Source organism: Elephas maximus, chromosome 3 (genome assembly GCF_024166365.1).
Source record: "Elephas maximus indicus isolate mEleMax1 chromosome 3, mEleMax1 primary haplotype, whole genome shotgun sequence".
NCBI classification, from domain to species: Eukaryota; Metazoa; Chordata; class Mammalia; order Proboscidea; family Elephantidae; genus Elephas; species Elephas maximus.
In genome coordinates this window covers 112,194,779-112,207,938 of record NC_064821.1, presented here as the reverse complement: position 1 = coordinate 112,207,938, position 13,160 = coordinate 112,194,779, and the positions used below count along the sequence as shown (strand labels likewise).

Sequence of the window (13,160 nt, the reverse complement as noted above, 5' to 3'; positions counted from 1 at the left end):
ACTCCAGATGCAAACCTGATTAGATTGCTACAACTCATCAACACTCAAACCGAAAAATAATAGCCATTTGCAGTTTCTCAGTGAGTTTTCTTTTTCTCCTCCTAGAGGGAATTGCCTACTTTACCTTAGTGACTCCAGAAAAGAGTTCACCATGTCCTCTGTGAGACACCTGATGAAAAACTACCTCCAAATATTGGATCTATATCTTGGCATGGGCGTCAGTGTTCACAAAATGCAGAGAACAGAGCAGTTGTTAATATTTCCAAGTAGGCTAAAGCATGTGTGAAAACCCCTTCTACATAGAGTTCAATGTGTTTTGGAGAAGTTACGAAGTTCAACTTGAGAGGATGGGGAAGCAGTTGGGTGAGTTTTACAACAGCCTGGAAAATCCCTGAATTTAGCTTTTAATTTAGAGCTTCAGGAAAAAAAGGCAGTAAGTAGTTAAGCTCAAATGTGTCCTTGTTTTCTCTTTTTTCAAATTGAACTCTGAACTAAAATTTCAGAAAGTGACTTATTTTTGCCCTTTTAATTAATAACCAAAAGCAATGAATTCTCAAGTGAGAAGAGCACTCCTCTTTCAGGACGGCACTGAGTTTTTTTTTTTTTTTTAAGGACTCATTGCTTCCTCTGCTCAGATCCTTTGAGCAGGAGCCAGCAAGCCTTGATGGAAGGTGATACTTTCAACCCCAGGAAAGAGGGAGGAGGTCCGCACATTCACTAGTAAACCTAGGGCTGGAGAGGGCATGTTGGCAGGTGTGCAACAATCTCTTCCCAGCCCCAGAAACATAAGACACCACCTCAGGCTAGACTGATGGGGACTCTGAAACATGCACTTACACGGGTACAGTACTAAGGCTTTCCATACATGTATGTGTACACATACATATATACATATACATATGCATATACATATATGTATTGTTGTTGTGTGCCGACTCAGCGGCCCTACAAAACAGAATAGAACTGCCTCATAGGGTTTCCAAGGAGTGGCTGGTGGATTCCAACTGCCAACCTTTTGGTTAGCAGCCTGAGCTCTTAACCACTTTGCCACCAGGGCTCCATATACATATATATGTGTATATATACACATACAGTTTTAAATTCTCCAAGGAAAAAATACAAACGAAAAACAATGACTCTCACTACATAAATTAGCACTCCGAGTCCAGGTGTTAATTAAACAAATGATATAATGATGGGTAATTAAAGCGCTTCAACAGTAAGTTTTGTCTGGGGATTGTAAATAAAATCATTTCTTTGCAGTATGGCTGAAACTCAGTTTCAAATTATTCCACTTTGAAAACCAGCAATCTTTTAAAAAATAACTTTCTTTTCGGGACAAGATATTATTGTCACTTTTTATCATAGGTCATGCCAGCATCACAAAAGAAGTAATAGAAAATCCTAGAATGTCCTTCTTCTCAGAAGGAATTTATCAATCTTCAGAGCCATTCTCTCCCATTGACTGATGGAGGTCAGATTATTTTTTTGGTCAAAATATCTATGTGACACCTAATTGCAATGTAACATGTTATAAATTTTACCCTATCGATTCATTCATAGTTTAGCTTCCTGGCAATTATTTTTTTGGTGTAGTGACTTGTAAGCTCTCACCTTATACATATTCCAAGTACAACATTTAAAAAGAAGTTTGATTACTGTGAATGAAAAGCTTGCCGTGGATCTTAAACTTTTGCTGTAGCATTAAAATACAAGCAAAATATGGCTCTTTGGAACAGAATATTCTGAGAGAAATCGGCAAACATATTCTTATGGTCGCGGTCCCTGGTGCACTTCTGCTACAGGCGGAGGCGAGGGGAGCTGGGAGCTCCCCAGCGGTCCCACATTAATGAATAAAACGGTCCTCTCTTACCTTGTTAGAAGCCATCTCACTGACAGAGCGGTAGGTCTGTATGGTCTCTAGCTGATCTAGACACCAGTCTAATTCCTCCAGCGTTTCCATTGCTAATTTTTGATAAGATTCTTCTGCAAACAAACACACAGACATGTAGTTAGGCTGGAGCGGCTGCAGACTGTCCATAGCCGAGTCACCGCTGACTCCGCTGATCACGGCGCTACTGAAGGTGCCACAGTGCTCCTTCATTATTTGCGCCGCAGACTCCTTCCTTCCAGCTCTCCACCAGGAGAACAAATCACCGTGGTGCTCTGCCTGAGGTGGCTGGTGTCAAGTTTTCACCCCTCCTGCCGGGATGAGGTGTCAGTGATCTACCAAGAAACTTCCTCTGAGGAAGAGGGCGGGGGAACCGTCACTTATAAGCTCTTCTGCATAAATGTGCCCTAAAACTAAAAGAAGCAGTGAGGAGTTTTCTCAGGCTCTCTCTGCCTTAGTCATCCCGGGGCTCTTTGGGGTTCGTGATGTCATTTCTGAGTGCAGTCTACAGAAGTGAAGAAAGCGTTTTCTCATTTTGTTTTTCTTCTGAAGGAAGCATACAGTAGAAAATTTGGGGCGGGGGGGAGGAAAGAGCATTTGGCAATAACGGTGGAAGGCTGGGCAGTCTTTCATTCCCGGAATGTGTTAATGTTGGAATAACTTTTAATTCGGCAAACACTGACCGGCGCAAGTAAGAAACTTCTCTATTCCTCCCCTCCCCTGAAGCTTTCCTTTAATTAGGCTCAAAACGAGGTCTCTCCAACAACACTTGAAGAGAAACTGTCTGGGGTTTTACGTGAACACAGTTATTGGCCTGGGAGTCTTGAGCTCTTGTTACACTAAACAAAGCTAAAACTTCCCTTCTGCGAGTGCCAGGATCAGAGGGAAATTCTGAACCGGACTTTCAGGTGGAGCCAGATGTGAATGCGGTAGATTTCCAGTTTGATTTAAGCCGGGGGCTCTGATTTGTCACTTTAGGAATCTAGACTTTCTGGAAAGATTCTCAGTGGTCCATACCAAATATATATATTGTTTTTCAGATCATATTTTTGTTGGATAACTGATACTCTTTTTAAATGGCCACAACATGTCATTCCATACCCCAAGGTTTGTGAGTCTAAACAATACTTCAGGTTATTGATTTAAGAACCCAATGTTAATAAACATTGAGTTAATTTTTATAAATGTTCCATGAATTAATGATGCTACAGACAGCCAGTAAAAAGCAATCAGTCTGTCCCTCCTAAATGCCTGTTTTCAAGGGAACAACATCTATTAACTCTACTAGGCTTTCTGGAAAACAAGTACATATAGGCACTAATACAGTTAAAAATCTCATTTGGAGTTCTAGTGTAAACAAAAGGGTACACGCATTCCTGTCAGATTTAGAATGCATTTTTTATACGTTTATACAGACCACATAGCTTTTCACGATTATATGAATAATTTTATGTATGTGGCAGATTCTTGAAGCAGAAAAGGGAATAAACAGAAGAGTGATTTCAAGAGACTGGAATCACTTGGCCGCGAAAGCACACTTCAAAGAATAGGTGTTTTGTTTGCCCCCAAATGTGTCAATGCTTCAAGATAAACAGGGGTTAAAATTCAATATCCTGTACGTCATACTTAAAAAGCCACAAAACCACTGGAAGTGACTTCCTCCATTTTTTTTCACCCCTCAGAAAATGTGCAGACAAGAATTGAAGTGTTATTAGCAAAACTCATTTCAAGCCAGAGTTGCACATACCTTCCTTCCTTTATTCCTTCTCAATTTTGCGATGCTGCCCCAACAAGAAGAAGCTCCTCACTTACTCTTTAGTGCTTCAGAGACACCCCCTGCCTCCTGTTTCCTTCTGAAAGAACACTTCTTCCCAGGAAGTCTTTTCTGAAAGGACAGAGTCCTCCCATCCTCATTCCCTGTCTCTAATAAAAGAAAAAACACCCAACCACTTCCCAACTACTCAGGTTTTACTACCTTGGTGTCTTCCACATCACCACCTGTGGTTCTCTGTAACTAAGATCAGGCAGTGGGGAGTAAGCAAGTCATTCAGAGCCTTTTGAATTGGCTGATATGCAAAATGACTGTAAGATGATATGTCACATTTCTCCTTCTTTAAAAGGAAAAAAGGGATCTGATTTCCACTCAAGCTTGACGAAGGAAATACAATAATTGGAACAGCAGAAGCGCTAAAAAAGAAGGGAGACGATTCAAAGGTAGACCAATTCAGTGTTTCCACCACAGCTTGTTCATTGTCTGTATTACACAAAACAAGCACACCTATCCTCTAGACTTGGCACAAGAGTGAGATATCATTGTCTGGCAATAGATGTGACAGAATCTCACTCCACTGCCCTTTCTTATTCTGGTGAACCACAATATTTTTCTAAGCAAAAATTACTACATTTTGAAGATATGAGGATTTGTCACTTCCCAAATTCTTCATCAGCAGTCAAGACTTCCTTTTTGTCCCATAGCACATGAACGTGCAGATACATCTGGCATAGTCTTCTTATCGCAGTAAAACTAGGTAAAGAGGGGAGTATGGAGGGACATCAGAGTGGGCTAAGTATGGGGGGCATCAAACGCTTGCCACTTATGGGGGGCACGAGTACTGCCAAATAAAATCCCAGTGTAGCTCAGGACTGGCCTTCACTCTGCAACGTCTAGCTCTGGCACCAGTTCCAGTAATTGTACATAGTACCAGTAAGCCAGTTGCTGTGGCACTGATTCTGATTCATGATGATCCTGCGTGTGTCACAGTAGAACTGTGCTCTGTATGGTTTTCAGGGGCTGATTGCACCTCTGGGTGAACTTGAACCTCTAGCGTTTCAGTTAGCAGTCAAGTGCATTAACCGCTTGTACCACGCAAGGACCCTTGGCACATGGTAGAGACTCAGTAGATACTTGGAGGAGTGAAAAGTAAAGAGCCTACCCAAACAGCCTACAAATAGTTGGGCACCTAGATGCTGAACGGTACGTCTGTAGTGCTGTGGAGTGAGACTCAAGTATTTTGACTTTCTGTTTTACCATTACCTGGACCTCAGTTTCCTACATTTGTAAAACAAAGAGAAGAATATTTGCCTCAGATAAGCATAAAGGGTAAAATGAGGTGAAGCATATACAGTGCCTGATAGGGTAGCCAGTTTTTAGTAGGTGATCAATGCATTGGAGAATTATTAATGGCAATCAAAGTAACTCAAAGCCCTAGCATTTGGGGGTGGGAAAGAGTGTGGTAAGGATTAGGAAGGGAGATAACAGAACTGCATATTCAAGAAGAGGTTTTACAGTCAGGGTCAGCTATGGAATTTCAGGTCCCAGCGCAAAATAAGCATGCAGGGCCCTTGTTCAAAAAACAGGAAAAAAGGCTCTGTTAACAGTACCCAAGTTTGAAGCTTTTTCCTTTCGTTTGTGGTCTCTCTGTCAACCTGTCACAGTGTTTTTGATTTTTGATAAACTTTATATTTTAGAATAGCTTTTGATTTACATAAAATTTGTAAAGATAGTATAGTTCCTGAATACCCTACACCCTAAGTTCCCCCATTGTTAACATATTACATTGCTACAGTGTATTTGTCACAATTAATGAATGACATGGTGTGTTTTATTTGCCATTTAATATCTTGTTCCCTCAGGTATGGAGACACTTGTGGGGTGAGTACAGACCCTCACAGGAGCCTGGGGACCCCTACTTCACGAGTTGGGGTACAGGTACAGTTCACCAGCTGTTGGGTTCCCACTGGACTGATGCACTGTGGCCTAGCTGGGATGGGTCCTGGGGAAGTTGAGCCAGGCAATTTCCTTTCTCATGGACCCATTGTCCCAATATACAACAGACAGGTGACTTCTAAGGGTATTGCAAACTCTATGCAGAGATGTGCTAAGTACTTGGATCAGTGGTAGATGAGTGGCTGGCCCCTGCTAAAACGTGGCCTCCATTGGCCACGTTTCAGCACTGCAGACCTGGGGTGGAGATGGCTGCTACTGTGCTCTATCAAGATATTACAAGGCATGCACGCCTAACCTGAACCCTCCTTATACCTGCACCCAGTCCTCTCCTGGAGTATGGGAAGCAGTAGTGGTCATAGGGTAGGGACAGGGAGAAACAGGCTGGGCCATTCCTGGGGTTCCAAGAACAGGGGAGCAAATGGCCAAGGACCCATCTACGGGAAGCAGGCAGGCAGCAGGAGTTGAGACAGCACATGACCCAAGGTTCTAAGACACCAGTGTATATACTCTTTAGTTCCATCAGACTTCACTTACAAAACACAAGATAAAATTAATTAGAATTTCAAGGCAGAGACAATAGAGCAACAAAGCCCAAGTATGAGGCCATTCTGAGCATGGGGTCCTGTGCAACCACACAGGTTGCACACCTATGAAGCCAGCTTTATTTCCCGTCTTACAAAAGATCTCTGGGAAGGAATAATGCCTAACACCACAGAAGCAAGTCTCAAAGGTCAGGGTGGGGGGAGATAAAAGCAGGTAAGGTGACCATGGATGGGTTATGCTGTTGATCACAGTTGTCAAAATTTTCTGAAGGAGACGGAGCAGGGAGAACTAGCCTCCCTTCTTTTCCTCCCTTCTTTCCCTATTTCACTCCACAAGAAAGAAAATTTGCTTCCTTCTGCAGGTCTGGTAGGTATTGCACTAGACCTTGAGAAACAGGAAGAGAGAACGGGTGAATAATTATAATTAATAATAATCTGGTAATAATATATGGCATTCAAATAGCTCTTTTCTCAAAGGAGCGCCAAGCACACCATTCATTAGTTCTTGCAACCTCTCTGTGTGACAGGCACTGAAGAGGTATGATTATCTCTGAATTATCTTCAGGGAAAAGCGAAGAAGCCAGAGGTTAAATGATTACAGTAAATAGTCTCTCTTGGACTCCTCTCGAGAACCCTATCTTGGCCTACGAAATGGAGTTCAGCCCAGTTCTGAAAAGGCATCTATTCCTGACAATGCTGCATTGAAAGTCGCATCCTACCCTTGGGTCTTTCCTATTTAAAATTGTGAAACTGCTTTCCTAAGTGTTGGCATTTCTTGAGTCTCTCCTTCCCTTTTCTGATCCACCTGACAGAGATCTCAGCAAATGGAGGCTGGGCAATATTTAGTCAGCAGACCTGGTAGGGTCTCCTATGTCTTGCCTCAGGGGGTGACCTCAGGCAAGATACCTAAATTCTCTGAGACTGCGTCTTTATCTCTAAAATGAAGGTGATAATAATACCCTGATCTTACGAGAAGAGTAAACAAGGAGAACACATAAATAAACCAGACTATAAACCATTAAGTGTTTTGTAATTTCATAAATATCTCGTTTACTATTACAGAAGGGATATTGGTACCTTGTAGAAAAATAGAAAAAAAAAAAAAAACAGAAGCAAAAATTCGAAATAATAAAAATGTCACATTTTTACCAAGCAGAGATGGCCATTGTTAACCCTTTTCTGCATATCCTCTTATATGTTTGTGTGTGGACATAGATATGTATGTAATAAAGAGATCATACCACATAAATTTCACGTAATCTATTTTTTTTAGTCAATGATCCCCACTCTTCCATTTTAATAATTTTTCAGTTCATCTAATACTTAGGCCATAATTCAATTTCTCCAGTCTTTTTATGCCTGTCCATCAGAAAGGTATGCATGTTAGCAGGGAAGTGTTGGGAAGAGGGAGAGACCCAGAGAAGGGTAACGGGAAAGCGTAATTAGAAACCTCTGCCTGGCCACAAACAGCCAGCTGCTCAGAGTTTAAAAACATGGGAACAGATTCGAGCAGTCATGAAGTCAGTAGCCCAGCTGGTGGTAACAGACCTCAGGTGCCCTAAGAACTGGCCCTGAGCTCAGTGCAGGGAAGTGTGATCTAGCGTCTCACTGATGTCTGGGGAAAGCGAGGACAGAGGCCCTTTACATATTTGATATCATTTAACTTTGAAGCCCTAAGTATCATCACTCTTATTACAGATGAGAAAACTGAGGTTCAGAGAGGTAAGTACCCTGCCTAAAACAACATATTTGGCAAGTGGAAGCATTACAATATACCCAAGTCTTTCTGGTTTTCCACGAAGGAGTTCAGCAGATAGTCTCATCTAGAGAAAGCCTTGTTGGAAAAAAAAAAAAAAAAAAAAGCAGGATTTCTAAAAACACATTTCCTTTCCTTTTACCGAGACTATAGCAGTGGGGCATCCCTGGTGGCGCAGTGGTTAAGAGCAGTTAGACTCCACCTTGGAAACCCTTTGGGGCAGTTCTACTCTGCCCCATAGGATTGCTATGAGTTGGAATCGACTCGACGGCAACGGGTACAGCAGCGGGTAGCAACAGAGTTTGAGTCTCACAAAGCTGAAAAGCAACAAAAAGATGTTGGTTTTCATGTAACATACACTAAGATCATCCTAAACCAAACCAAGCCAGATGGCACTGAGTCTGATTCATGGCGGGTCCACGTGTCCAGAGTAGAACTGTGCTCCACAGGCTTTTCAACAGCCCATCTTTTGGAAGTAGATCAGCAGGACTTTCTTCCACCCGCCTCTGGGTGGGCTTGAATTCCTAGCCTTTCAGTAAGCAGCCAAGCATTTAATCGTTTGTGCCACCCAGGGACTCCTACAAACTGAAAATTCAATAGAACATGTTGGAGTCTGACTCGGCTATTTTTAAATCCTGACTCTGCCATTTACTACCAGTGTGATTTTAGATAAGGCTGGCTAAGGCTCCATCTCCTCATCGGTAAAACAGGCAGATAGCACGAACTAGCTGTGAGCGTTAAGTGAATCAATGTGTGCCAGGTTTGGTGCAGTACCTAGCACGTGGCAGGAGCTTTCTGATCCCTCCCCACCACCTTCTCCCTGGTCCTGAGGGTAGATTGCCAAATATTTGATAGCTGAGTCGGGTGGAGTCTTGTCCTGACCCTGGGGAAGTGAGTACATATAAGATGGCCGTGAAATTCTACAATGCCCTTCCCACAACATGACCTCAGATCATGGTACTTGTCTTAGGTTAGCATTTGTTAGTTTTCACTTCTAAATTGTGTTGTTGTTTTTAGGTGCCATTGAGTCAGTTTTGACTCATAGCAACCCTAAGTACAACAGAACGAAACACTGCCCAGTCCTGCACCATCCTCACAATCGTCTAAAATATAGACCTAGTGTATCAATCAGCTTTTACCCAATTCTGACTGGCACACCAGGTCAGTGGCACTGAGACATAGAAAGTTGTGCCAAAAAGCTGTTTGTTCATTCATTCACTCAATAAAAATACACTGATAGTCTAAAATGTGCCAAGCCTGTGGTGGGTGCTGGGGTTGCAGCAATGAATGAGGTACCTCAAGAGTGACACAGTCCACTGCACCAAATGATTTTAAGGAACCCCCTTTCCCATTTTCCAAAATGGTCAGTCTATGAAGCTAGGTGCCATATCAGAACCACACCCCCATATATAGGGTCTTTACAAAAATTAGAAAAAGTGCCCCCTTTGGGCAGGCGTATTCCTTGGGCAGAAGGCTTGGGAAGTGATGAATGGACAGACTTGCAGTTCCCTCACCACCCAGATGGATATCTTTATTCAGTGCCCAACCTGCACAGTGACCGTAAGGAATGACCCAGTGCACGTCAAAGTGGGGAAAGCCAGCATGGAGTTTTCCCAGCAAGACAGGGATGGTGTGGTAAAAGCAGGACAAAGAACAGGGGATCCAAACAAAGCCTACACTTTTAACCTCAAAATAAAGCAAATCCTTAACACTAAAAGGGAAACATCCTTCTAGTATTCTCTGCTTTCAGCCAGGATCCATCTGACATCAGCAATGATATCCCTCATTCAGCATCCTCTTCTGAATCCAGCTTGAATTTCTGGCAGTTCCCTATCGATATACTGCTGCAGCCGCTTTTGAATGATCTTCAACAAAATTTTCCTTGCATGTGATATTAATGATATTGTTCAATAATTTCTGAATTCAGTGTGATCACCTTTCTTGGGAATAGGCATAAATATGGACCTCTTCCAGTTGGTTGGCCAGGTAGCTGTCTTCCAAATTTCTTGGCATAGATGAGCACTTCCAGTGCTGCATCTATTCGTTGAAACATCTCAGTTGATATTCTGTCAATTCCAGAAGCCTTGTTTTTCACCAATGCCTTCAGTGCAGCTTGGACTTCTTCCTTTATGCCATTGGTTCCTGCTCATATGGTACCTCATGAAATGGCTGGACATTGACCAACTCTTTTTGGTATAGTGACTCTGTGTATTCCTTCCATTTTCTTTTGATGCTTCCTGAGTCATTTAATATTTTCCCCCATAGAATCCTTCAATATTCCATTCGAGACTTGGATTTATTTTTTCTTCCGTCCTTTCAGCTTAAGAAATGCAGGGAGTGTTCTTCCCTTTTGGTTTTCCATCTCCAGGTCTTTGCACATGTCAGTATAATACTTTACTTTGTCTTTCAGCCGTCCTTTGAAATCTTCTGTTCAACTATTTTACTTCATCATTTCTTCATTTTGCTTTAGCTATTCAACATTCAAGAGGAAGTTTCAGAGTCTCTTCTGACATCCATTTTGTTCTTTTCTTTCTTTCCTGTCTTTTTAATGCCTCTTGCTTTCTTCATGTATGATGTCCACAACTCATCTGGTCTTCGGCCGTCAGTGTTCAACACGTCAAATCTATTCTTGAGATTGTCTCTAAATTTGGGTGGAATATACTCAAGGTTGTACTTTGGTTGTTGTTGACTTGTTCTAATTTTCTTCAGTTTCAACTTGAACTTACATATGAGCAATTGATCGTCTGTTCTGCAGTTGGCCCCGGCCTTGTTCTGACTGATGATATTGAGCTTTTCCATTGTCTCTTCCCACAGATGTAGTTGATTTGATTCCTGTGCATTCCATCTTGTGAGGTCCATGTGTTTAGTTGCCGTTTATGTTGGTGAAAAAATTCTATCATGCGATCTCCGGCATCATTTCTATCGCTAAGGCCATATTTTCCAACTACCGATCCTTCTTCTTTGTTTCCAACTTTCGCATTTCAATCTCCAGCAGTTATCAATGCATCCTGATTGCACGTTCCATCGATTTCAGATTACAGAAGTTTGTAAAAATCTTCAATTTCTTCATCTTTGGACCTAGCGGTTGGTGCCTAAATTTGAATAATAATCATATTAAGCGGCCTTCCTTATACGGGTATGGATATTATCCTATCACTGACAGTATTGTACTTCAGGATGGATCTAGAAATCATCTTTTTAATAATGAATGCAATGCCATTCCTCTTCAAGTTGTCGTTCCTGGCATAGTAGACCACATGACTGTCCGATTCAAAATGGCCAATACCAGTCCACCTCAGCTCACTAATGCCTAGGATATCAATTTTTATGCATTCCATTTCATTTTGAGGACTTCCAATTTTCCTAGATTCATACTTCATGCATTCCACGTTCTGATTATTAATGGATGTTTGCAGCTGTTTCTTCTCATTTTGAGTCATGCCACATCAGCAAATGAAGGTCCCAAAAGCTTGACTCCATCCACATCATTAAGGTCAGCTCTTCTTTGAGGAGGCAGTCTTCCCTAGTCATCTTTTGAGTGCCTTCCAACCTGAAGGGCTCATCTTACAGCACTATATCAAACAACGTTCAGCTGCTATTCATAAGGTTTTCACTGGTTAAATATTTTCAGAAGTAGACTGCTGGGTCCTTCTTCCTAGTCTGTCTTAGTCTGGAAGCTCAGCTGAAACCTATCCACCATGGGTGACCCTGCTGGTAGTTGAATACTGGTGGCATAGCTTCCAGCATCACAGCAACACACAAGCCCCCACAATATAAGAAACTGACAGACATGTGGGGGTAAACGTGGCTAGGGTGGTACTATTCACCTATTTACTTGGTGGTTTGGCTATAATTTTTTTCCCTTAAAATTAGCAATATCTTTTTTTTTTTCCACCATAATTTACTGTGTTCAAAAGTATATATTGTCTTTCAATGAATATTTGGTAAGTGAAACACATCTGTATTACAGTGCAATACTTCAAGAAGACATGCTGTTTTAACTTTGAGTAAAACATTCTTATAACAAATCACAGGAACTTGAGAACACTTAGGCACACTGTAACTCAATACTTCCACAGGCAAAGTTTATAAGCTCTACGTGGTCTTTCTTTAGGCAGGGCTTTGTTAATGTGTCTTTATAAATATGGAACTTTGCAATTGCATATAACTGCAGTACCACTCAGGGTGGATTCATGGAAGAAGAAGTTTACAGCCCCCAAGGGAAATAATAATGAAAAGTAGGTCATTTTGATGACGATCTCTTTAGCAAAATCCTCTAAGACTATAAGTTAAAAAAAGAACTTCAGTCACAACTACCTTTTGAGTATATAACTTGACAGCTTACCAAGCACTTCCACTTGCATATCTTTTTTTTTCCCCTTGAAAAATAAACTCTTTGCGATAGAAATTTTTATTATTGTTATTACATGTACTTTCCATTACGCAAGTAAGAAAATTTAGGCTTGGACATATTTAATGATTTTCTCCAAGTCACATAGCAAGGGAAAGAGACAGAGAGAGAAACAGTTGGATCTAAGTTCTCTGATTCTAAACTTCATAATCTTTTTTTGCTAAGCCATGGGGGTTGTTATAAACTTAAGGATTGTGTTGGTATAAAAGAACAATGACATAAGAAAGCTATCAGAGTTGGTGACAAGTTGCTGACAATTGTTTTTCCAACAATTTCAATATATAATATACAAAAAATATTTATTAAGAGTATATAATAATGGTTGAAAGCTTGGTCTCTAGAACTAGACTACCTGGGTTCATATTCCAGTTCCACCACTTATTGCTATGTAACTATGAAGAAGTTTCTTAAGTTTTCTGTGCCTCTGGTTCCTCATTCATATGAAAATACTAATAGCATCTACATAATGAGTTGAGGGAACCCTGGCGGCACAGTGGTTAAGAGCTATAGCTGCTAACCAAAAGGTTGGCAGTTTGATTCCACTAGGCACTCCTTGGAAACCCTATGGGGCAGTTCTACTCTGTCCTGTAGGGTCACTATGAGCTGGAATTGACTCAAAGGCAACAGTTTTGGTTTCTTTTGGTTTTAATGGGTTGTAGAATTTAATTAATCAATAAATGAATGCACTGCTTAGGACAGTGCATGGTATATTTTAAGTTGTTGCTAGGTGTTGTCGAGTCAATTCCAACTCATAGAGACCCTGTGTACAACAGAAAGAAATGTTGTCCAGTCCTGTGCCATCCTCACAACCTTTGCTATGCTTGAGCCCATTG

The 13,160-nt window shown here is 41.4% G+C and overlaps 1 protein-coding gene across 2 annotated transcripts in view; it reads right to left on the bottom strand.

Annotated features, from left to right (window-relative positions):
- The window catches only part of PDE4B (phosphodiesterase 4B), a 541,693-nt gene that overhangs the window by 39,931 nt on the left and 488,602 nt on the right, over positions 1-13,160 (bottom strand). For both annotated transcript variants that reach the window (XM_049879522.1, XM_049879523.1), the window contains one exon: positions 1,874-1,986. In XM_049879522.1, coding sequence (XP_049735479.1) covers positions 1,874-1,986 — 113 coding nt within the window. The remainder of the gene's footprint in view (positions 1-1,873; positions 1,987-13,160) is intronic.